The 23543-nt window shown below is 33.4% G+C and overlaps 1 protein-coding gene across 1 annotated transcript in view; it reads left to right on the forward strand.

Annotated features, from left to right (window-relative positions):
- Nucleotides 1–14002, forward strand: part of LOC138328888 (uncharacterized) — a 96715-nt gene extending 82713 nt beyond the window's left edge. Inside the window, exons 48-66 of the mRNA XM_069275604.1 lie at nucleotides 2374–2622; nucleotides 2857–3006; nucleotides 3434–3538; nucleotides 4320–4430; nucleotides 4702–4906; nucleotides 5325–5448; nucleotides 6055–6140; nucleotides 6589–6684; nucleotides 6881–7111; nucleotides 7280–7461; nucleotides 7806–7978; nucleotides 8285–8428; nucleotides 9374–9454; nucleotides 9755–9957; nucleotides 10538–10623; nucleotides 11164–11229; nucleotides 11485–11611; nucleotides 11809–11879; nucleotides 12443–14002. Of these exons, the coding sequence (XP_069131705.1) occupies nucleotides 2374–2622; nucleotides 2857–3006; nucleotides 3434–3538; nucleotides 4320–4430; nucleotides 4702–4906; nucleotides 5325–5448; nucleotides 6055–6140; nucleotides 6589–6684; nucleotides 6881–7111; nucleotides 7280–7461; nucleotides 7806–7978; nucleotides 8285–8428; nucleotides 9374–9454; nucleotides 9755–9957; nucleotides 10538–10623; nucleotides 11164–11229; nucleotides 11485–11611; nucleotides 11809–11879; nucleotides 12443–12484 (2532 nt within the window). The 3' untranslated portion in view covers nucleotides 12485–14002. The remainder of the gene's footprint in view (nucleotides 1–2373; nucleotides 2623–2856; nucleotides 3007–3433; nucleotides 3539–4319; nucleotides 4431–4701; nucleotides 4907–5324; nucleotides 5449–6054; nucleotides 6141–6588; nucleotides 6685–6880; nucleotides 7112–7279; nucleotides 7462–7805; nucleotides 7979–8284; nucleotides 8429–9373; nucleotides 9455–9754; nucleotides 9958–10537; nucleotides 10624–11163; nucleotides 11230–11484; nucleotides 11612–11808; nucleotides 11880–12442) is intronic.
- Nucleotides 14003–23543: the final 9541 nt, after the last annotated feature.

The raw sequence follows: 23543 nt of genomic DNA on the forward strand, positions 1-23543 counted from the left end.
TAAAAAGAAAATGAAATCCGATTGAATAGGCTGTTAAATCTTAAAAGTTGTCAATGACTTGATGCAGGGATGACAAATATTATGAGGAATATAGATAGATTATTTTTTGGTCAAATGGGCACATTTTAGGTCATCTGACCGAAGGTCAGGATGACCTATTGTCATCGTGTTTTGTCCGTCGTCGTGCGCCGTCCGCCGTGCGTCGTGCGTAAGACTATTTATACAAAAGCCTACTCCGCCTTCATCCTTGAATGGATTTCATCCATATTTGGTTTGAAACATCATTGGGGAAGGACAATCATATTTTATATAAATGAGCCTGGTCCGACCCCTAGGGGCTGAGGGTTGGGGCCCCAAAAGGGCAAATTTTCTTAATTTAAGCTTTAAAATCCTACTCCTCCTTCACCCTCGGGTTGATTTCATCCATATTTGGTGTGAAACTTCATTAGGGAAGGGCAAATGAGCTTGGTCCGACCCCTAGGGGCTGAGGGGTGGGGTCCCAAAAGGGCAAATTTTCTTAATTTTAGCTTTAAAATCCTATTCCTCCTTCCTCCTTGGATGAATTTCATCCATATTTGATGTGAAACATCATTGGGGAAGGCCAATCATATTTTATATAAATGAGCCTGGTCCGACCCCTAGGGGCTGAGGGGTGGGGCCTCAAAAGGGCTAATTTTCTTAATTTTAGCTGGCCCATTTCCTGTTTCAGGTTTCGGTCTCCGATCTCAATGAAAATTGGTCTATAGGGGTTTTAATTGATGCCGAACAACATGCAAACATTTTCGTTAAGATTTTGGTATTCCAAGATGGCCGCTGGCCCACTTCCTGTTTTAAGGTATTAGTCTCCGATCTCAATGAAAATTGGTCTATAGGGGTTTTAATTGATGCCGAACAACATACAAACATTTTCGTAAAGATTTTGGTATTCCAAGATGGCCGCTGGCCCACTTCCTGTTTTCGGGTTCAGTCTCTGATTTCAATAAGAATTGGTCTATAGGGGTTTTAATTGATTCAGAAAGGGGACTTTAGGTGAAGACAATCATATTTTATAAAGGACCGAGCTAAAACCCATGGGGATAGTACGTGGAGGTCCAAAATGGGAGCTTTGCTGAAATTTGGCTTTAAAATCTGACTCCTCCTTATATTAATCCTTGAATGGGTTACAACCATATATGGATGAAGGGCTACCAAGTTTGTTCAACAAATGACATTTACCTATTTCAGAAACTTACATATTCAACTAAGGAGTTCCTTGTATTGTTTATATTAATCGTTAACCAATACTTTATACTGTGACTTTGTTGTTTTGTGCCATGAGTCAGATGACCGTTAAGGCCCATGGGCCTTTTGTTATTTATAGCTACAATACTATAACCATAAGGAATACTTTTTTTAATTTTGTAGAGATTATTGATAGTGAGACAGTGTTATTCTTATAAAATAGCGTTAATAACTGAAGCAAAATTAAAACTTTTTTAAAGATATAAAAATGCTTAATCAAGGTGAGAGTAATTAATCTTGATAATTGTTTGTTTGTTTGTTTGATTAATTAACGTCCTATTAACAGCTATGGTCATGTAAGGACGGCCTTTCATGTATGATGTGTGTTGCGTGTATGTTGTGCGAAGTGCGTGTTTTGGGAGACTGTGGTATGTTCGTGTTGTGTCTTCTTGTATAGCGGAACTTTTGCCCTTTTTATAGTGCTATATCACTGAAGCATGCCGCCGAAGACACCAAGCAACACACCCCACCCGGTCACATTATACTGACAACGGGCGAACCAGTCGTTCGTCCCACTCCCTGTGTGCTGAGCGCTAAGCAGGAGCAGAAACTACCACTTTTATAGACTTTGGTGTGATCTTGATAATAATATTTTATTTACCATAAAAGCAGCATGGTGACTGGCGAATGCGTATTATAAAAAGAAATAAAAATAATAAAGAAAGGTAAAAATAATATAGTATTAGTGAGGATCAAACCTGAGACCATTATGTATTTTGCCTTATGCAGTATCCGTTTGCCCAATAAACATTATATTATTTCTAACAAAGACAAATTGTATAGAGCTGGGCTGTCCTCGGCGACGTCCGAGCAAAAATTTATATTAAACATTTTGAGATGATCACCGAAAAAAGTCGAAGTTGGTCTCGGAGTCCGTGTTTGATCGACGTTAGAAATGTCTAATTAGGAATAAGTATTCGAAGAAGGCGGACTGAAATGTTACAAGAACTCGAACTAAGTTTTCGATGATTTATATACCTATACTTCCAAAAATTATACTTTGGATTTAATTATAACCATTCTTTAGTGAAATTATTTTATGCTCTAGATCTATCCAGCAAGAGTCCTGAATATCTTAATATCCATTCTTAGTGTGCCATACACAACCCGTGCTGGAACAACAGTGCCTGTCTGAACACCGTGCCGGGATATCAGTGTAGCGCCTGCCCCTGTGGGTATACCGGCACATTTGAGGACGCCCTCTCCATAGATGTACACAGGCGGACGTTTGACCTGTACAATACCATGTGGACCAGCGTTAACCAGTCGTGTGTAGATGTTAATGAATGTCTCATCAACAATGGGGGATGCAATGGCAACTCAATCTGCTACAATACCGTGGTAAGCCTTGGATGTGAAATTCAGTTGAAAACTAAATTGTCAATTTCATCAATATCAGCAAAACATATGACCAAGTAAATAAATTAGTATTTTAAATTAATATCAATTACCATGGAACCTCACAACATTATGAACCCTACCAGAAATTTTGCTTTTAACATTGAAAACAGGATAATGCATTGGTGCCAGCTCGAATGAATGGTCTCTATTGTGGTGTTGTATATCTATTAACAGGGGAGCTTCTACTGTGGTCCTTGTAAGGTGGGTTACCTTGGAGATTCTATCAGTGGCTGTAGGTTGGCTGACTATTGTGCTGCGGGTACACATAGCTGTAACGTCAACGCTGACTGTTATTACACTGGGCCGGGAGAGTATCGCTGTCAGGTACGGAACAATTTCATCAGAAGACGACTATGATAGACTTTCTGATGTCGTATCCTATTGATTGATTATTATCTTTTTTTTTCAAAGGAATATTTGGTAATTAAATTTGAAATGTTTTACTAAAAGTGTAAAAGATTTTTTTAATTAAATCCTTACTTAGATAATTCTAATATCACACCCATGAGTATTCATGGCATTGATCTTCATTTTCCACATGTAAATTTTAAATATTCCTCACATATTCATACTTATACAATATTATTTATACGATCTATTCATAAACCCCTAGGAATCAAAACTTTGTTCGAAGTGGTCTTCAAACACAAACGCTAATGAAGCTTAATCAATTTTTAAATATGATTATAAAATTGAGGGAAAAAAACTCATCGAAAATTAAACTAAAATTATATTTTCCCTCTAACTACAGTGTAAAGCAGGTTGGGCTGGAGATGGATACATATGTGGTGCGGATACTGATGTGGATGGAAATCCAGATTTAGGTCAATCCTGCTCTTCTAGAAAATGTTCAAAGGTAAAACTTTCTTAATACCTTAAGGTTTTGTTAATAGGTGGTATGTTTCCCGTCGCTTAACCCTTGGGAATCTCAACATCTTGTCGAAAATTATGATAATAATGTATAGTAGGCAAAGTGTTAGTCACAGTAGCTAGATTAATGTGACTTACATCATCTAGTCAAAAATTGGTGCCGTGACCAGGAATGTTCATGATGGATATATTTTTGGCCTTAATATCTAAATACACCGTTCTCCATTTAACGTTCGATATTCATATTCTTGCAATCCCAAACTACTATCCCTCAATGAGATGGGGGAGATAGAGATAATCTGTACTCTTCATTTTTACAATAGTTAATTATGTTTGTTTCAATAGTTTCAAATGTACATAATAAATTTCGTTCATCGCTCTCTCTATACAATTTGATAAAAAAAATCAAAATGATAGGTTATCTGATATAAATGATAATCATTTTGACCCCACTCGTTCATTGACAATAACGCTATAAATACCGTTATACACACATGTGGTACTTAAAAAATACATCAATAAATATATATATTAATAGAGCGATTTTAATGTAGTATAACACATTGATATGATGAGATATGAGCAAATGAAGCCTATTAGATATAAGAAAAGTTGGTGCTTTGACCAGGAAACTATATTAATCAGACATTTCTTACCTCAGTTTAATGGATTTTTTTCGAATTTCTATTTCAACTACTTTAACTTGTTATCGAAATTATTATCTCCTTAATATGAATCATTCAACAATAAATGCATTATCCTTTTAGGATAATTGTCCGCTGAAACCTAACAGTGGACAGGAGGACAGTGATGGCGACTCAGCAGGTGACATATGTGACTATGACTCCGATAATGACAACATCTTTTATGACGAGCAGGTAAGATTTACCGGACCAAAGAATTACAAGTATCAAAGTTTTAAAATGTTGCTGTTTTTAAGTTTTTTAAGTCTGATATCCATATGCAAAACGTCAGTCTCGGAACCTATACTTCATGTTACATTTTACATTGGTCATATTAAAATATGAATACATGTATAACTAAAAATACTTATTAGCTTGTTACTGGATCTATTAATCAGCTAACCACTTGGTATAATGTTGTGTACGATAATTTTGTATACCATACAAATACTTGGCCTGTACCTAGGACAACTGCCCGTACGTGTCCAACCCGACCCAGTTGGATACTGACAGTGATGGGCGTGGGGATGCGTGCGATAACTGTGTCAATACGGCCAACTTTGACCAAGCAGATGTGGACGGGAATGGGGTAGGTGATGCCTGTGACACAGATATCGATGGGGATGGCATTCTGAACGGAGCAGATAACTGCCCATATGTATCTAATGCAGGTAAGATATATATGCTTGATGTTTAACAAGTTATGGTGATGGTCTATGCCATATTAAAACCACAGACTGAGCAAGGGTGCACCGTATTTTCCGGCTGATAAGTCGCACATGTGTTTAAGTCTCAAAAGCCTTTTTTTACGATTTTTCTTTCATATTTTGTACACTTTGTATATAAGTCGCACCCAAATGTTAAGTTACTGTTCATACGTACAGTCTGTATGATACGCTGCAGCTGTGTATCGATCGATCTCTACTAAAGTTCGGTAGTGATTACCGATTGATTAACATTTTGATTAATAAAAAAACGACTGCCCTGCTGCTGTCTATAATAACTGTACTTGCATAAAGAAACTAATGGTATATTTGACATTAGACAGCCAGGGAGTTTGAAATGTTTGTTTCTTTATGGACATTACAGGTCAGACGGATACAGATGGCGATACTGTAGGAGATGCATGTGACAATTGTATATCTGTCTCTAACTCAGCTCAGACCGATACTAATGAGAATGGTGTAGGCGACACCTGTGATGGCAATGACAAGTAACGTATTTTAGAAAAATACTTAAATATGATGGAATGTAAAAAAACTATTACTTCGGTTCATTGCTAAACATTTAAAAGTTTGTCCATGATTTTGTAATTATAAGCGATGTTTGAAATGTTGTTTTATGGCACATTTCTGAAAAAGAAATCGGCTTTTTCGGCAATCTCGTTGTCCAAAAATTCCCAATTCGATTTATACGAACATTTTATGTATGATTTTTGTCATTCGGACCAAAAATTTACTTCGTACTATCCGAGTTCTTTTCCGAATTCGAATTTTCCGAGTTTGTTGAAAAAGATAAAGAAAAATTTGGCCAGGACCGGCAAAGTATCAAGCCGGGTTGTCGAATTATCCGCAATTATCAAGCAAGTTCCACTTTACTCTAACATTCTCCTACATATCGAATGAGGGAGCTGAACAGTTCGATTATCTAGTAAAGGGTGATTTTAATCAAAATTCAAACAGAGATGTTTTGAAATGGTAAATAATTTACTGTATAAGGTTTTTAGGCTAATTTTACGTGAAAATATTGTTGATTATTGATGAAGATGATCGTTGGTAAAGAGTGGAAATTGCTTACCGTTAATTAAATTTCCCCACAGGGATGGTGACGGTGTACCGGACGCTCTAGACAACTGTCCTGATTTGGCTAATGGAGAACAGACAGATACAGACGGCGATGGAACAGGTTAGACCTATAACTGAAAATTAAATCATTTTATATAATATTAAACAATATCAAATCGAATGGTTGGACATAGGATATTTTTCAAACATTTGAAGCTTGCATTTTTTATGTTTTATGATACTAGACTAGTACCAAAATCAATTTTGCTTGTTACCAGAATTTTCATTTGCTTAAAAATGAGAGAGAGCATTAGAGGGAGCATTCATGTTTTCTCTGTAACATACAAATCTATTCAAATTAGTTCTGAAGTACACTATTTTCTTCTATAAGAGCCTGGTAAAAAAAAAAAATTCAAAAAAAGTCATCAACATTGTACAAGGTCAAAGCGGTAATTTGCATTCTGAAATACAACATTTCCTTCTGTAAATAAGAACTTAATAATGAATCGCCATCGTACAAGGTCAAAAGGATGCTTTACCCCAATGAGGATTTGCATATCTATTCGTAGGTGATTACTGTGACACGGACGTTGACGGGGATGGCGTCCTGAACACTGCTGACAACTGTGTATATGTCTCCAATGCTGCTCAGACAGACGCTGATGGTGGGTATATATAGTGAACGCAGATTACACTCGAAATATTAATCGGAAAATTCATATTTACCAAAATTTGAAAATTGAACATAATAATAGATGAATTTCATTTGCATTTCCAAAAAATCATAAATGACCTCGGAACACTGAATCGTGATGAATATTTTTCTTTCGTTTTGTATTTTCATTTGTTTTTGTAAAACAGGTAACCACAGAGGAGACGCCTGTGAGAGTGACCTTGACCTTGATACGGTTCTGGACGTTAACGACAACTGCCCTAAGAACAAAGATATATCTGTCACTTCGTTCACTGACCACATTCTGTTGGATCTTAACCCAAGTCTGACGACCGAGAGTGCTGCCATGTGGACATTACAGGACACGGGGAGAGAGGTTTGGCAGTTGCAGTCAACACTCAAACCTGTGGCTCTCATTGGTGAGGATAACATTGGTTCTAATTGATCGTTTGATGTAAGACCTGAATGTTCAATTTCAAAATAGCCTTTTATCTAGCTAACTGTTTATGAAAATATTCATTTATGGATAAAAAGTTGCATTTACAAAATTGTATTTAACGAAGGTAACATCGTGTTTTGAACTGCAGGAAACAAGTACTTTGACCATGTGACCTTTACGGGGACGACCTTTGTGAACTTGGATGACTGTTACGGCTTCATTGGGTTTATATTTGGTTACCAAAGTAACACAAAGTATTACCTGGTTACCTGGCGACACATCCATTTCAACCTCGAGGATCGTGGTGGTATTAAGGGGGTACAACTCTGGGTGAGTTTATCTGCTGGGGGTTCAATTCTGGGTCAGTTTATCTACCAAATAGAATTTTAAAATTCATAGATACCGGAGAAGGACTTAACATGGCCTTCGCTTCATGGATTAATGTTGCTAACGAAAATTTACTTTGAATAAACAAAATAAAAATAGTCTAAATAACATAATGTTATGTCAGAATGTGGCACTACATCATTATCTTTTCTTGAAATAACGTTGCCATTAGATGACAGTGGAAAAACCGAATTAACAAATACTTTTTTAATCATTTGTAAAGAGTAATCGCTCTAAATAAACATAGAACTAATGATGATCATATTCATATGATTGTCATTTTACAGCTAATTGACTCTGCCATTGGACCAGGTAACGATTACGCCAAGGCCCTGTATCACGGCTGTGATACCACGGGCACATCCACTCTTCTTTGGCAGGACCCAAACCTAGCTGGCTGGGAATGTCTTACAGGCTACAAGTGGACTATACAACATAGTCCATCAGTGGGCCTGATAAGGTAAGTACATCTGGCATTATTTCATACGTAATATTGCCCTTTGTCTGAATTGAAGGAATGAACTGAATTCGCTTAAACAATTTAGCTTAGTTAAACTAAAAAATCTTGTTTATTCGTTATCTGGCATAGTACCAACTCGTATGTCTCTCCAACAAGGTATATACTTTACGTGGAATGTAATTTATAAGTAATTGTTGTTTTGTTACTGTCAAGTGAAATAACATAACTTTTAAGTTGTTTATAACTCCTCAGCAATACCTATATGACAGATGAAAAGTTTACATAATTATTGTTGTTTGACTTTAGGGTGCTTGTAGAACAAGGAACAACAACTATTACCGATTCCGGATACATATACGATGTCGCCATCAATGGAGGGCGATTGGGAGTGTTCTCTTACAATCAGACACAGTCCGTATGGTCTAACCTGGTGTACAGGTGTACAGATAGGTAAGGCATCACAGGTGTACCAACAGGTAATTCATCACTGGTGTACAGACAGGTAATTCATCACTGGTGTACAGACAGGTAAGTCATCATAGGTGTACGGACAGGTAATTCATCATAGGTGTACGGGCAACTAAGTTATCACAGGTGTATTGTCAGGACGTCATTTAAAGTGTACGGACAGGTACGTCATTATAGGTGTATATATAGGTAAGTCAGCACAAGTGTATCGTCATGACGTCATTTAAGTTGTATGAACAGGTACGCCATTAAAAGTGTACATATGTTATCACAGGTGTATCGTCAGAACATCATTTGAGATGTACGGGCAGGTACGTCATTGAAGGTGTACATATAGGTAAGTCATCACAGGTGTATCTTCAGGACGTCATTTAAGTGTACGGATAGATACTTCATTGAAGGTGTACATATAGGTAAGTCATCACAGGTGTATCGTCAGGACGTCATTATTTACGACAATACGACAATAATTAACAGCAGGTATACATGCACTCTATAGCGCGGTATTTCCTACAATTTTTTAAAAATGCTAAAATTACATCAATCTGATGAATTTTACATTAATTTTGAAGTCAGCTTTTCCAAAATAAAGCATCAAAGATTATCATGACCTTTATAATGAATAAGTTTTAAAACACATTAAGATGTGAACTATTACTTATGTGAACGAGTGCAAAAACTTAACCTTGAATAAATCGAGATTTCAAATTATATTTTGACAAGTTACTGAAAATTTGGGAGGGGGATAACAAAGTAAAATTCTATAAAATTAATAAAAGTATATTTAGACACAATTTGTTTAAGAAAGTAGGCACTTCTATATGTATATTATTTTGTATATTATTATAATAATCGATTTTACGTGTTTATTGGGATATCAATACAAGAAAGTGTGAATGATAAAAACAAATCATTTTTCCCCTACAGATTGAATTATGCTTTGGAATTTGAGGGAACCAGCACATATGGAGAAATAGCAAATCTTTCTGATCTGGCAATAATTAAAAGGTACGGTCATCCTCTTATTAAAGAAAAACAGCAGTATATTGTTTTAGATCTATTTTTGTTAATGTTTAAAACATAAACTTCGAAGTATAAAAAGAAAATTTTCAATCCATTATACTATGGTTTTGACATACAAACTTTAAATTTTAACAATGCTCGACTTATCATTGTTTTCAAATGGTTCAAAGACTAAATTTTAGGAAAGTATCGTTATCAATTTCAGTTTAGATCATATGATTTCTGAAGCCATGGAAAAATTAATGCGGATGAAGCGAGACATTTTTCTCTTTTTGGTTTCCCTAGTTTTACATTCGAGGCGTGGGTCTACCTGCCGAGCAGTGCCCCCTCCACCAAACTACCCATCCTATGTACACTAACACGGGAGCTCTGTCTCTATATAAAGGGCGGTACCTTTCACACACAAATCAGCTCACAGATCGTGGATGGAACAACCACAATTACTACCGACACGTGGACTCATATAGTCACACGATATAATGCCCAACGTAAGTGTAATAAAGAATTTTATCTACGTCAAATTTGCTATGGTAATTTTTATCTATTAAAGACAGAATAAAGACGAATTTTGTATTTTTCTTCAGTACCAAAATTTACACTTTTATTATCAATAAGAAAGTTTGTGGATTTGATTCTACTTCTGAATCATAATAAAAAGTATGTAATATCATTAATTGTATCCTGACAAAAAGCCCTATATTGAATGAGTTACTGAATGCGAAGACAACAAAAGCAACACAAAATATTTGATATGTATTTTGTGTTATTTAGACACACATGTATCTACTTACGAATTGCATCAATTACTGTCCAAATAATAAATATTGTTTATGTTCTCTCGGCGATGTAGCATCTTTAATAGATAATATTTATATTTTAACGCCAATATGTCAAGTCTATTATCAAAATCTGCATTGCAACGGTATTTTTGTAATTTCGAAGAGATGCTATTGTAAAAACATTTAATGTAAATTTTAAACCAAGTTAATTTCATTCATACATGTGACTTACAGATGAGACACGTAAACGTAAATAAAAATCTACATCTCTTGTATGTTTGTTCTCTAGAGGGAACTCTTACCATGTTTGTAAACGGTGCGGATGGTGGCGTTACCAAAGAGGCAGAAAACGCCACCCTGCCTGAGATTACATGGGTATGTTCGTAGGCTAATCAAAGTTCCTCCTTTAAAACTAAGGCAATTGATTCGTATTGTTTTTCTAAAAGCAGCAATATGTTGGTATTTGTAAAACACAAATGTTGATATGGGAATTAAATTAAATAATACATTGTATCAATATTAATGACATACTCTCAAATTTACAATTTAGTGTGCCGGCACGCAAATATCATTACCACTGCAATTAAATAAAATAATACATTGTATCAATATTAATGAAATACTGTCAAATTTTTTATTTAATGTGCTGGCACGCAAATAATATTACCACTGTTTTGTTTTTGAAACTGTCAGGTACTGGTAAAACATATCAATGTCGATACGGAAATTAAATAATATTACAATTTAACTCTACTAATGACATACTCTCACAATTTATTATTCAATGTCACACAATCATTGTAAGATTATCATTAAAATGAACGTTTACAGCATTTAAAGCTTAATAAATCCAGTGTGTTTTTTGGGTTTTTTTTATAAATGTACATTTTATAAATATGTTTTACATTGTTTCAGGACCCAAGTTTAACTTTATACATCGGGAGGGATAGCAACACATACTTCAAAGGCAAAGTCGATGAGGTATTGTATTAAAAGGTCAAATGTAATCGAAACATTTAGATTGAATTTTATCTCATTGATGATTTTAGTTCGTTCCTTTGTGGCCTTGTCCGTAGCAAACAGATTTTGTCATTATCAATATGAAAATACTTTCATATCATATAATTTATATTTGCTGTCATTTAAACTGTAGTCTTCACTGTGTTGAGTATACAGACATTATAATCCGTTAGGTTTTACCTTATTTGTGGTAAACACATTGTATATTTTTATTAGGTGCGGATCTATAACGTACAAATACCTGATACAGAGATAGACACTTACTGGCAGAAAGCTGGCATGATACGGGAGTACAAGAAATTTACATTGTCTGCTCATTACACAATGGACGGCAATACCGACAGTAAGTAACAAACAATATTATCTTCAATTACGATGGCGAGATTACATATTTTCGTTTATTCATTATGTTGTTATATTTTAAATGATTGCATTTGTTATCATGTCGTATGAATATGTAAAAAATGTGTAAAATTATTGGTAATTTCTTACATTTGATAAGAATTTCATTCAATTTAATTATATCCTGTGCAATTTCAGCCACGCTGTTGACTGATCAGGGACCATTGAATCTTCACTCCACACTTCACGGATCTCCAGCATTTGTTGAGGTAAATATCAGTATTATTTCCATTCGAAATATGACAAAAGTGCTTGACCTAACAATTATTAGTTCTCGAGTTTGTTTATCTTCTTAATCATTTATATTATGTATATTCTGGATTATGATATCCTTACACTTAACACAGTGTATATTCTGGATTATGATATCCTTACACTTAACACAGTGCATATTCTGGATTATGATATCCTTACACTTAACACAGTAAACGCTGCAGTTCAGTAAATAGATATACATATGTAAATTATTTTATACTGAAGATATCAAAATCTTTTATATAGGTTTGCTCATGTCCTGATTCAATGTAAGCCCCAATCTGATTAAAATCAGATTTTCGATTACGCTCTGATACTCTACGCTTTGTACTGGAGCGTGGAGTAATCAGAGCGTAATCGAATATCTGATTTTAATCAGATTGTGTAAGCCCCTACCTTTTTCTAGATTACCATTGTTATCTAAGCTAAGTAACTAATTCACCTAACATTAAGTTGTAAATGTGATGATAGTATTGTTTTCAAACTGTTTTTGTCTATAATTATTATTTCTTTACAGAGTACCATAGACTACTTTAGATACTATCACACCAACAACTAGACTGTAGATGAATGGATGTGAACTGCACAATGAAGCATAAACAGTCTGCAATCATTGATTTCGGCTAGAAAGGATAATTGAAAACAAGATATAGACACAATAAAATATCTGCTTTGGTGATCGCTAAAATAGGTTTTATCCGATGTCATATGCATTTGCTTTTTGCTATAAGATTTGTTGAAAATGAGATAGAAAATATTTGCTATACCTTCACTATATTTACCTCTCTGTGATGTAAAACCTGCTATCGTTATGTTAGTGTTGATCACATTGTAATACGATACAGTGTCTGTGATATATGAGATATGCTTTATTATTTATTTATAGTTATTTAATTCTTTAAATCATTGTATGCAACATGCACACAATTCTAATCAAATTAGTTTGACGACAAGCAGCAAATGGGTACAATCACATAGTGTCTGTAAGAATAGACCTTTATATATATTTAATGATCTTTAGTGTACGAATGTAATTTTTTGTGCTATTGTTATACGCTCTAGGTATTTTATAAATGTGATGGGTAACACAGATCGTGTCCATTCTTAAACAATCGTACGGCGATCAAAATGTCTTCTCAGTATTGTAAACAAACGTATTTTCGCGCGCTATTGTATTCCATGGGTGATTAGAAACTGCGAAAATAAATCTCCGCAAAAAAAATGTCTCAAACTTTCCAACGAAGAAATATATGGATACAAAAACTCGAGAATAGACTGGTTTACACTTCAGATTTTTTATGTCTTTACGTTTTATAGACTGTTAATACTTTGGAACATTTTGCCTAAATGCAGTGCTAACCATTTAATATTAAAGTATTCAATATAACGGAAACTTATCATCATCATTGATCCGATGTTTTAAGTTGTTATAACCACTTTTTAATTTTCAGTCTTGTTTTAACCTCCGTCCAATATTTTATTGATCGTATTTTTATATCAAGTAATCAGGGTCCAATTAGGATTATGTAGTTATTAATATAAATGTTTATACTAGATGTACTTTTATAGACTGATTGTCTCCAATGTTTACCACAGTGCTGGACGAATTAGGATTCTGTAGTATTAATATAAATGTTTATACTAGATGTACCTTTATAGACTGATTGTCTCCAATGTTTACCACAGTGCTGGACACTGATACTTGACGTATTGTTATTTACGTTATTGTCCTTTGATATTTTGCTCGCAATCATTTTTAAACAATTTTTCTTACAACAAGAGTTATAGCAAAGATCGAAAAAATCAAATTAGCTCAACTTATTTGAACTAAAATGGAAGTGAACATGTTGTTTTCATGTAATTCTTTTTCATCTAAGTAGTTTTAAAAAGTTCCTTATCAAGTAGTTTAAAAAAGTTCCTTATAATTTTCTGGCTTTCCTAAAATTATTATATTGCTTATTTTATATAACTAGTAGTATATGCTATTGATTAGCATTTTTTATGTTGACGTATGCATATCTGAGATATGTTATTTTACACATACGTTCTATTTATGAAATAAATAATATTTTTACTATACTTCGTGTTTGTTACATTTGGTACTGTAGGCCACTCCAAGTGCTATGGCGGGGTCTGTATTTCACCGAGATGACTTGATACCCTACGATAAACGACAAGTTGTTGATGCATCATCATTCATAATCGGGAAGACACTTTCTACTACATGTATTGTATCTAAACTAAACATTGGCAAGTAGCAAAACTCTCATAAACGGGAAAACATGTAATCCTCTGAATATAAAGATGATGAGCTAAAATAATACTAAAACAATTCGTTTTAAGTCTGCATTGTCTAGACTTTTAACTGAAAAAATCACACGAAATGTCAACGATATCCATTACACCATATTACTAGTAAAATCATCCATAATACCAATAACATAATTATACAATATGATATAACTCAACAGTTTTAATAAGACATACAATCATTTAATCATCAAAATCTTTCTTTCTTATCAGGAAATGATCAATATAGTCACTACCTGCCTGTTATCTAATCCTTTTGCTTTCAATAATATATTTTGAACTGAATTGAAATTCTCTCTCTATGATCCGGGTATTTGTCGTACCTAGAGTCGTCAACTTCAAACGCATATTTCACAAATCAACACCATAGTGTATGTATACTTACTAGTTCGTCGTGTGATACGCCATATCTTAAAACTTAGTGATTCCATTCAACTGCACCTGTTTAATCAAAAGGTAGTTTGACATGTTACAATGTGCAATGTTTCGTTGATAGGTAAATACAATAAATGGGATTTTCATTGCTAAAATATATACGATATGCATTGCAACACATGAAGGTTAGCGTTTAGCTTTGATATATGTATTCAGAACACTATGTTAAAGAATATAAATTCTAGTCTAAGTCACCGTTATTTTAACATACTGAGCGTGACGGTCATTGGGATTTCGTAATGTGATTAATCGGGGTATTTTAGAAATCTGCATGTTTAGTCATAATGTATACAAACCTGATAATTAAAAGTATAATTAACGATACCAGCGTGTAATTAGGAGTCCAGTCTTGCATGTGAAAACAATTACTGTTCTGGTGTCGGCAGTTAATCTATAAAACGTCATTAGGTAACGGTATGGTATCATTTCTGTGTTATTTCTGTACGTCGTAACACATTTTATAAGGTTCAGTATATTGTTTTATTTACATATATACCGTAAGATCGAATGGCATTTATCAGTAACATTAGTTGGCTTTTTTGTTCGATACGCTACTTTTACGAGGTATTTTAAGTACTTTTTGACACGTTTGAAATATATTTATAGAATGTTTAAAGTTTTTTTATTTTCTTTATTATCATTTTTATTTGATAAAAGAAGCTTTAATATTTACTATACATTTCATCGCCAAATTTTAAGATATTTAAATAGACTATCAAAGTTCAAATATGTTATGTTAAATGGAATTTCGGGTCTACTTGTCATAAAATATTGAATAGTGTGACGCGGTAACTCTTTGAAAATAAATTGAGATTTCGTCAAACCGTATCATTACATCTACAAAGTAGCTATTTATTCCCGGTTGACCTATATATTGGTCCCAATAGTTATTAAGTAATGCAAGGCCACCTTACAATGTCTACGAGTCATTAAGTCGCCCTTTACTGTCTATATATATGTATATATACTCTGTAGAAACTTAAAAGAGCTAGTACACCTTGTCATTAACGCCGGCGTTAGGATAACAGGACTTGGGTTCACAGTTCTTGTACCTTGAAATGTCCCTTGCGATCGTACCGTTCGTTTCTAGATCTGCTAACAACAAATGAATATCCACGTAGTGACTTAAATCTTCCATACTTAGTTCTCGGGATATTTTATGATTGACGTCCATTTAATTGAATTTTCTCATCAACCTGTAGTATTCCCTCGTATACTGTTTGTTCATTTGACTGAAATGAAATGGATTTTCCAAAATATTTCTTTACTCCAAAATTTAGTTCTTCACTTTCCACACCATTTTCCCGGTATCACTTCTATGAGTCTTACATTGAATAGGGTTCTGAGTATCTGCGATAAGGGATACTCCGCTGAGTAACGTCCGTTTCATGGTTCGTCAGCGATGTTTGTATTGATATGATTGGTGATCAACCAGATATTAAAAGATGACGTGATATAGAATGGATATTGTAAATGGCTCGACACTCTGACGTGTTTCTTTTTCACAAATAGTTTTTGTCATTGTACATGCTGGTTTTAAAACATATCAGTGTTTATTCTTTATCTATTTGAGATATACTTACAAAAATCACACCGATCAAAAACATCGCATGTATATTAAGGTGTTTTTGACCGTTTCAAGTTTTGAAACACGGAGTCGAATGGTAAGTTGTGTGTGTCTCTCAATTTTTCAAGCAAAGACCTTGAACCAACATGTGGACATGGTAAGTCAATTTGTAAATAATAAGAAAGGGTCACCAAATACAATCATAATTTAACCAAGAAACCAAAAACGAACCTATAGATAATATCTTGATAATATGGTACCCGAATGAAACCAAACTTCCCTGTAAAAATATACCAACGTATGCATGTAAATGACCAATCACAAAGTAGCATGTAGCCACGCCTCGTGCTCACAATTGCTCATGTATCTTTTTAATGTCGGAGCAGACGTCGTGGCATACACTATACAACATGCAAAGTTACGTGCGATGTTCTTGATAACTGACGATCCGTTAATGTTTGTCAAGGGCCTAATGTTAGTCTCAAATTCATAGCAGACATTTGAATGACTACAGACAGAATTTAATTTCAGATCTAGAGTTCCCTTCAAAACCAAAACATTTTTACGCGTTTTGTTCTTTTCGTTTAATACCATAACATTTCTCTCTTTGGGATCACTTAGCGGTTTTTTAACCATTTAATGCCGAAGAGTCTCATTTCCTTATCAAGATTTCAACGAATCATTAAAACGGTGTTAAGAAATGAGCAATCCACATAGGTCATAAATAGTATATTTCACTGACCTTCAACCAAAACACCCAATTACAGATAAAATGCTGTTACTACACCCTCCTTATGGCACGGAATGAAAACATTTGATTAATGTGTTCTAGGGTCACTGAACTAGCCTTAATTACAAATTTTATTGTATAATGGTCAATCTTGTCACAAAAATATATAAACTTGAATTAAAATGAAATTCGATCTGATGAGGAAAATATCTACCGCTGAACTGAACATGTGACGAATGAACAGTTAGTAGTTGTCTATATTGACTGATCTCATTATGCTTTCTGTCAATTATAAAAGATATTTCAGCAAATCTGATAAATCTTTCTTTCAAAGCAACACTTGTTCAATTATATATTTCAAATGTTAGAATCGTTAATGATATCAAGAAATCTCGGCACTACTCTATGATACATATTTGCTGCCTTTTAAATCATTTAGGGCCAATTCGATGAGGAATTCAATTTATTCATAACATCCAGAATCATTCATCGTGAGCTGAGCAGCGAATGTTTAAAGGGAATCGCCGATCACTGCTAGACAAGGAAGTCACTGTGGTAGGCCGCACTAGGGATTCAGTGATTTGCATAAGGACATTGGGCACAGGGAAATATACGGTAAGATCTGTTAGCAAAAAATATAATAGTGTATCACAAAATAACTACAAAATGCAGAGTTTCTCTAGACAAAATATGTTTTACATATTTATTGTTTTATCAAATTAAAATTGAAGTAATATTTTATTTTCTCGTTTTTGGAATGCTTTATCATACTTTTTTTATACCATTTGATGCTCTATATAGCAACATTAAGTCCGTTTAATTTTGATTGTTTCTAATATCGATACTACTTTCTTCTTTCATACCTTTTTTACTGTAATATTAATTGTTCGCATTTCGCCAACAAAATTTTGCGCTATTTCATGATCGTGTTGACTAATGCGCTTTAAATTTTTTTGTAAGTATTAATTGTAGTTATAACCAGTAACTCTCAACCTTTTACTTTGCATTATTTTCCTTTTTTCCACAACAAAAGCGTTCCCGTATCAAAACAATGATACACTTGGGTTTTTTTTCCTTTTGATTTATACAAGAAATAGTGTTTCATCTTCTAAAGATTTTGATTTATACATGTGATTATGATTTCATTTTCCTATTCTGTTATATTTACCAACGGGTTTTTTCCATTTTATTGGCTTGAAAAGCTATTTAAATAAAATGGTTTTTGATTTTTTTAATCTTAAAAGTTATTTTTACAAAAAAGGAAGATATAACGAGTTGTTAAAATTTCATTTTTGCGCAAAACGCGGAGCGTAAAAAATGCTAAAAGTTATATCACCTCTTTTCTTACCGCTAAAATATGTATGTTTAAAGTGAAAAGTTGGGCAAAGAAACAAGTCTAACTTTCAAAAGTCCTTACATACCCCAACGACAGTTCTACTTACGTTGTCCAGTGTTGACAATTGAAATAATGGAAAAGACTTAATATAATTTACTGGATAAATTCAATACCATTTTTACCGACTTTAGCCTTCCTTTGCCCATCTATTCACTTTAAAGTACATAATCCATGGACGAAAGACGTTGAACGGAAGGTAGAAATAGATAATTTTCTGTAGTCTGGATGAGAAGATCTAAAGTTTCTTTATACACAAATGAAAGGGTCAATCCCATAGGTCAATCTCTTTCTATAGATCGTTGGCTGGAAACATGTGAACGATGTAAGTCAGTCCTTTTGGTATTAGTTACTTAATTTATGATGTAACCTTTCTATAATTTGAATGGAATTTTGTTTTTATATGCATTTGTTTAAGCATTGATGTCACTATTTTTTAATTTTATCGGGGTATGAAAAAAAAATTGTTTGCAAACTGTGTGAATCCGCGTTGCGAATTCTCACAAAAGTTTGCAAACAATGTTTTTTTTTTCAAAACCCAATAAAATTAAAAAATATTGACATCAATACTTATAATTGATTTTATACTCTATGTGATAAAATGAAGTATGTTTAAATGTAACATTATAGTGGTTTTTCAAGGGATTCTTTTTCCGAATCAATACGCAACGTCAAGCTCTCTATTGTGAAGTCACGATATCGTTGGGGTTTCGCGCCATTCTTTGATTTTTTTGCATAGTGGTATGCAAAAAAATATTGGACAATCAGAAAGCCTGATTTGGTATGAAAACAAAGAAAAATTAATTATATACATATAAATTTGAAAAGAACGGGTTTATTCTCAACTAGATTAACTTTTCATTAATCCAATAATTTGATGTGACATGCAGCTTAAATACATAAGGGAGAAATAAAGAGAGGGGAATTTTACCAAAGCAATTTCTAAGGTCACTGCAAATCTTTGTTGTGAAATAATTCTCTGTAAACCACTCTAGAAGTATTGATGTCAATTTCCCACTTTCCAGAATAACAGTGTTATACAGTGTTACACAAATTCATGTTATTACAAACATACCAGTGGGCATGCAGCGACAGACTTACCTTAAACTTACCACGAATCTGGACAAGCGTTCTGCATGGCTTATCCAAAGGTGTCGCCGACTCCATTACCATTTTCTCCTCTTTATTGTCGATTCTTTAGTTCAACCATTTTGTTTACTTTCTAGCATGCAACATTGTGCATGCGTGCAGATTCGAAAACCAAAACAAACACTTCTTCATTTGCATATAAACCAGTCCGTCAGACATCTGTATTAAGACAACGATTTCCTTCCATAGTGTATTCAAGAAACATTTGTTTAATCTGATTCGAATTGAAAAAATAATTTGAGGTATTTTTGATATATGTTTTAACTTTTTTTCCGTTTATCGGGTTTTACTTAAAACATTTATTAGGTTGGGCGACACCTACCGATAAATATATCAAGATAAAGTTTTGTTTTTTAATGAAACACTTCTAAAATCTAACCAATCTCATACATCACGGCTACAGTAAAACACATGTATGACGAACACGTCTACAATGAAGTTATTGTTTTTCGTGGAGGTTCTTATAAAATATATGTAATATATGTATAACGAGCTATGCTTATTACGAAGTAGTTTTGTTGGTCCTCAGAGGTTCGTTATACCTTAACTACTGACTTTGCCTATAAAGGACGATATACCACTTAATTAATATATTATGTATACCAGTAAATTTATAAAAGAGTTCAGTTATATTCGTCAAAAGATAAACAGATGTTTTAAAGCATTAAATCACCTTGATGTAGTTTAATATGATTAATTAACCATACTTGCCATGCTTTAACTATGATCAACCCTGGAGGTATTAAACTAACAAATTACAATATTTGATGCATGTCCAAAAATATCTTTGAATGACACATACTAATTTCCAATCACAAATAACTCTTTTAAGCTAAAAGCATTGAAATGACAAATTACTAGCAATGCTTAAGTGATGGTAATGTTTTAGTGAGTGATATAGAATATCATTGGGATAATTCAAATGTACTTTCAAGGATCCGTTAATACTTGAAGATAGTATGTACAACCATCTTCCATACATTTAATCAATTATAGGAACATTATAGTTTACCTGCCTAAAAGGTGAATGCAGATTTGGATATACATGTAGTCGAATGAATAGGACATTTAGAAATAAAACTCAAGACTATCTGATATTATGAAACTGTATATCAGAGGTCATTAGCGGGACTTACCTGCTGAATATCAATGTTCAATGATGTTTCGTTGTGATAACATTGGTGTTTCTGTCTTTTTCTGAGCAATCTCTGTATAAAAACAATAATTCAACACGATTCTTGTGTTATTACGTGGTAACGTCAGTGAAAAATACTGTACAGCTATCTATATGATCAATCATGATTTAGGATTGCTCTAGATGGTAATATTTGTAATTGCTTACCAATAAATCGTCTATCAGTATAGCTGAAAAAGAAGGAAAACATTTAAGGTACATACATAACATGAAGGATGTTTTATGTAAAATATGGAAATGAAGAGTAGATTTAATTAATTAATAGAGCTTTAAAACGTATATTCTGATTATTAATAATACACTTATCACCAGTATCTGATAAGAAAAATAAAATAAAAGGTCAGGCTTTCCATTGGTCGTCTTTGTTGACGTTCAGCAAAAATGTCACTACAAACCAGCGTAATGAACATGACAGACATAACGCACAATGTTCGGTCACTTTTACGTCATGCCGAAAGATCATTGAAAAAAGCGTTGAACAGTAAAATAATATAAGCGCAATACTATTTTTAAAAATTGAAAAAGAGAAAGGATATATTTATTCAATTACGGGAGGACTTTTATCAAATGTCAGCAATATTTTTTTTCTATTGATGCGTTTTTGTTGAAAAAATTGCGTATTTTGGCGCGACAGATGTAACACGCATCTGTATGCAGTTAAAGTGTCACTGTGGTCATACTGAACATCACATGCTGGTAAAATTTGACACAGAGATTTCCCCGAAAACGCACTATCATGACGTCATTTCGTTATAATGAATTGTGACGTCATACTTCAAAATTGTGGACTTTGTTTGTAGACTTGCCGATCGACAGATCCGAAGAGAAAAGATAAAAAAGTGAAAAACCACAAATACACACGGTACGAAACGGTACTAATTCATGACATATAGAGACATGAATTGTTAATATAAAATTACATTTTACTTCTATTTTAATAACATGTCAGAAAATATAGATTGCCACGTCGTTCTACTTTTTTATCGAACAAAACCTTTGTCTTGCAGAAATGACATAAAATGAAATTTTTAGATTGACTGTTCTGTCACGTAAGTTCACGACCTTGAAAAATGACTTTATATTAGGAATTATGTTTTCTATTCAGAACTAAAAATACGTTTTTGCTCAAATATACGTGGGCAAAATCTCTACTGAAAATTAAAAAAAAAAGTATTCGAAAAATTGCGTTTTTTCTTTGTCTTGCAGGTTTGCCGAATGTCGGAAATGACTTCCATTGCGCTCGTCATGTTATAACATAATGACGTCTTTTACATTCAATGACGTTACATAAAAGTGACCGAACATTGTGCGCGACGTCACACTATTTACCAAATTTTACAACCATGTCTTTGTTTAATGAGCAGGAGGGCTATCAATATAGATGTTTTGACGTTATAAAAATTTCTTCATTTTAAAGTTATATGTGTCGTAACTGAACTCAAATTTTGATGTTATTTTGTCTTCAGTAATAGTATATTAGAAGCCATAAAATGTGATGAATTAAGCTGTAAAAATCATTCAATTGGGCATAAGAAACATGTATTATGCCTTATAAACACTTGCCATGACTCACCTAATTTATGCAATGTAAAATTCTTGCTTTGCTATACCTTATGTATGTTTAGATAAAACAAAGCTGCAGAAATAACTTTACAATTAATAATAAAACTAAATATGTGAAATGAAATTGTAGGTCACAATTAAGCTTCATTGTCTGACCGTACTTACTATTTTCACTGCAGTAGATGTATAGCGGGTGTCCATATTTCGCCGGGGTCCAAATTTCGCCGTTTTTTTATAACAAGTGATATTTTTGTAAGCATCACATTGGATGAGCAGTACAGTAACAGAAAGAATGGAGATTATCTTCAAAACATTTTTTGAACAAAAAGATTTCATTCCACATCGGTAGTCAGTCATTTTTTCTAGTACGGTTCTTGGGAGGGGTGACAACATTCTGTGCGTATATCAAAAGGATTGAATTGATAGAAAATGTTATTTATTGTGTCTGATTCCACATAATGTTGAATGAGTGGCTTATTTAATAATCAAATGACAGTGCATGGACACATATTTACTTCATATTTCATATCTACATTTAAATCGTCTTTATTTACAAAAATGGCGAAATATGGGCACCCTTCGAGAAAACCGTATCTGAAATCGGGAGGTATTGTAACCTTAGTCATGCAAAAACATAGCATTTGTAATTTTGTAAGAATATGAGGAACCTTTCATTTAGACTGTTAATTGTATCTCTTATACAATCAATAAAAATCTGCTCCGGTAAAAAACAAGTAAAAGACGGCGAAATATGAACACCCGCTCTTAATATTATGATTTTTGGCAGATCTGCTAAATATCATTGTCAACTCTTATTTAAACTTGTAAAATTAAAACCTAATGTATTGTAAGTAATTTTTGGTAGTGAATAAAATATTTTTAAAAAGCTCTTCTTGATTTGTGATTATGGGAATTTCGGCACTTATAGCTTAAATGAGCTTGGAATTAAATACATTATTTTTAAAAAAAAGTTGCGAAATATAAAGCCAATATTTGTATACTAGTCAGTCAGTTAACTTGGTAACCACATTGCAATGACAAATGTAATTATGTCACCTTTTACCACCATGATGTGTTATATATGTAATTAAGCTACAGAGTGACCTCCATAAATGCACACTCGTTAGATCTGTCATAATTGACTTCATCTGAATAGGACAAAGCCATTTCTGTCTATCGTTAGAACTTTTAGAACTTTTATTTCAAGGTTTATGACCTTTTAGAGTTTACAATGTCGCTTTTGATGTCTTTTTCGTTTCTCGTTCCTATACTTGTC

Source organism: Argopecten irradians, chromosome 8 (genome assembly GCF_041381155.1).
Source record: "Argopecten irradians isolate NY chromosome 8, Ai_NY, whole genome shotgun sequence".
Taxonomy (NCBI): Eukaryota; Metazoa; Mollusca; class Bivalvia; order Pectinida; family Pectinidae; genus Argopecten; species Argopecten irradians.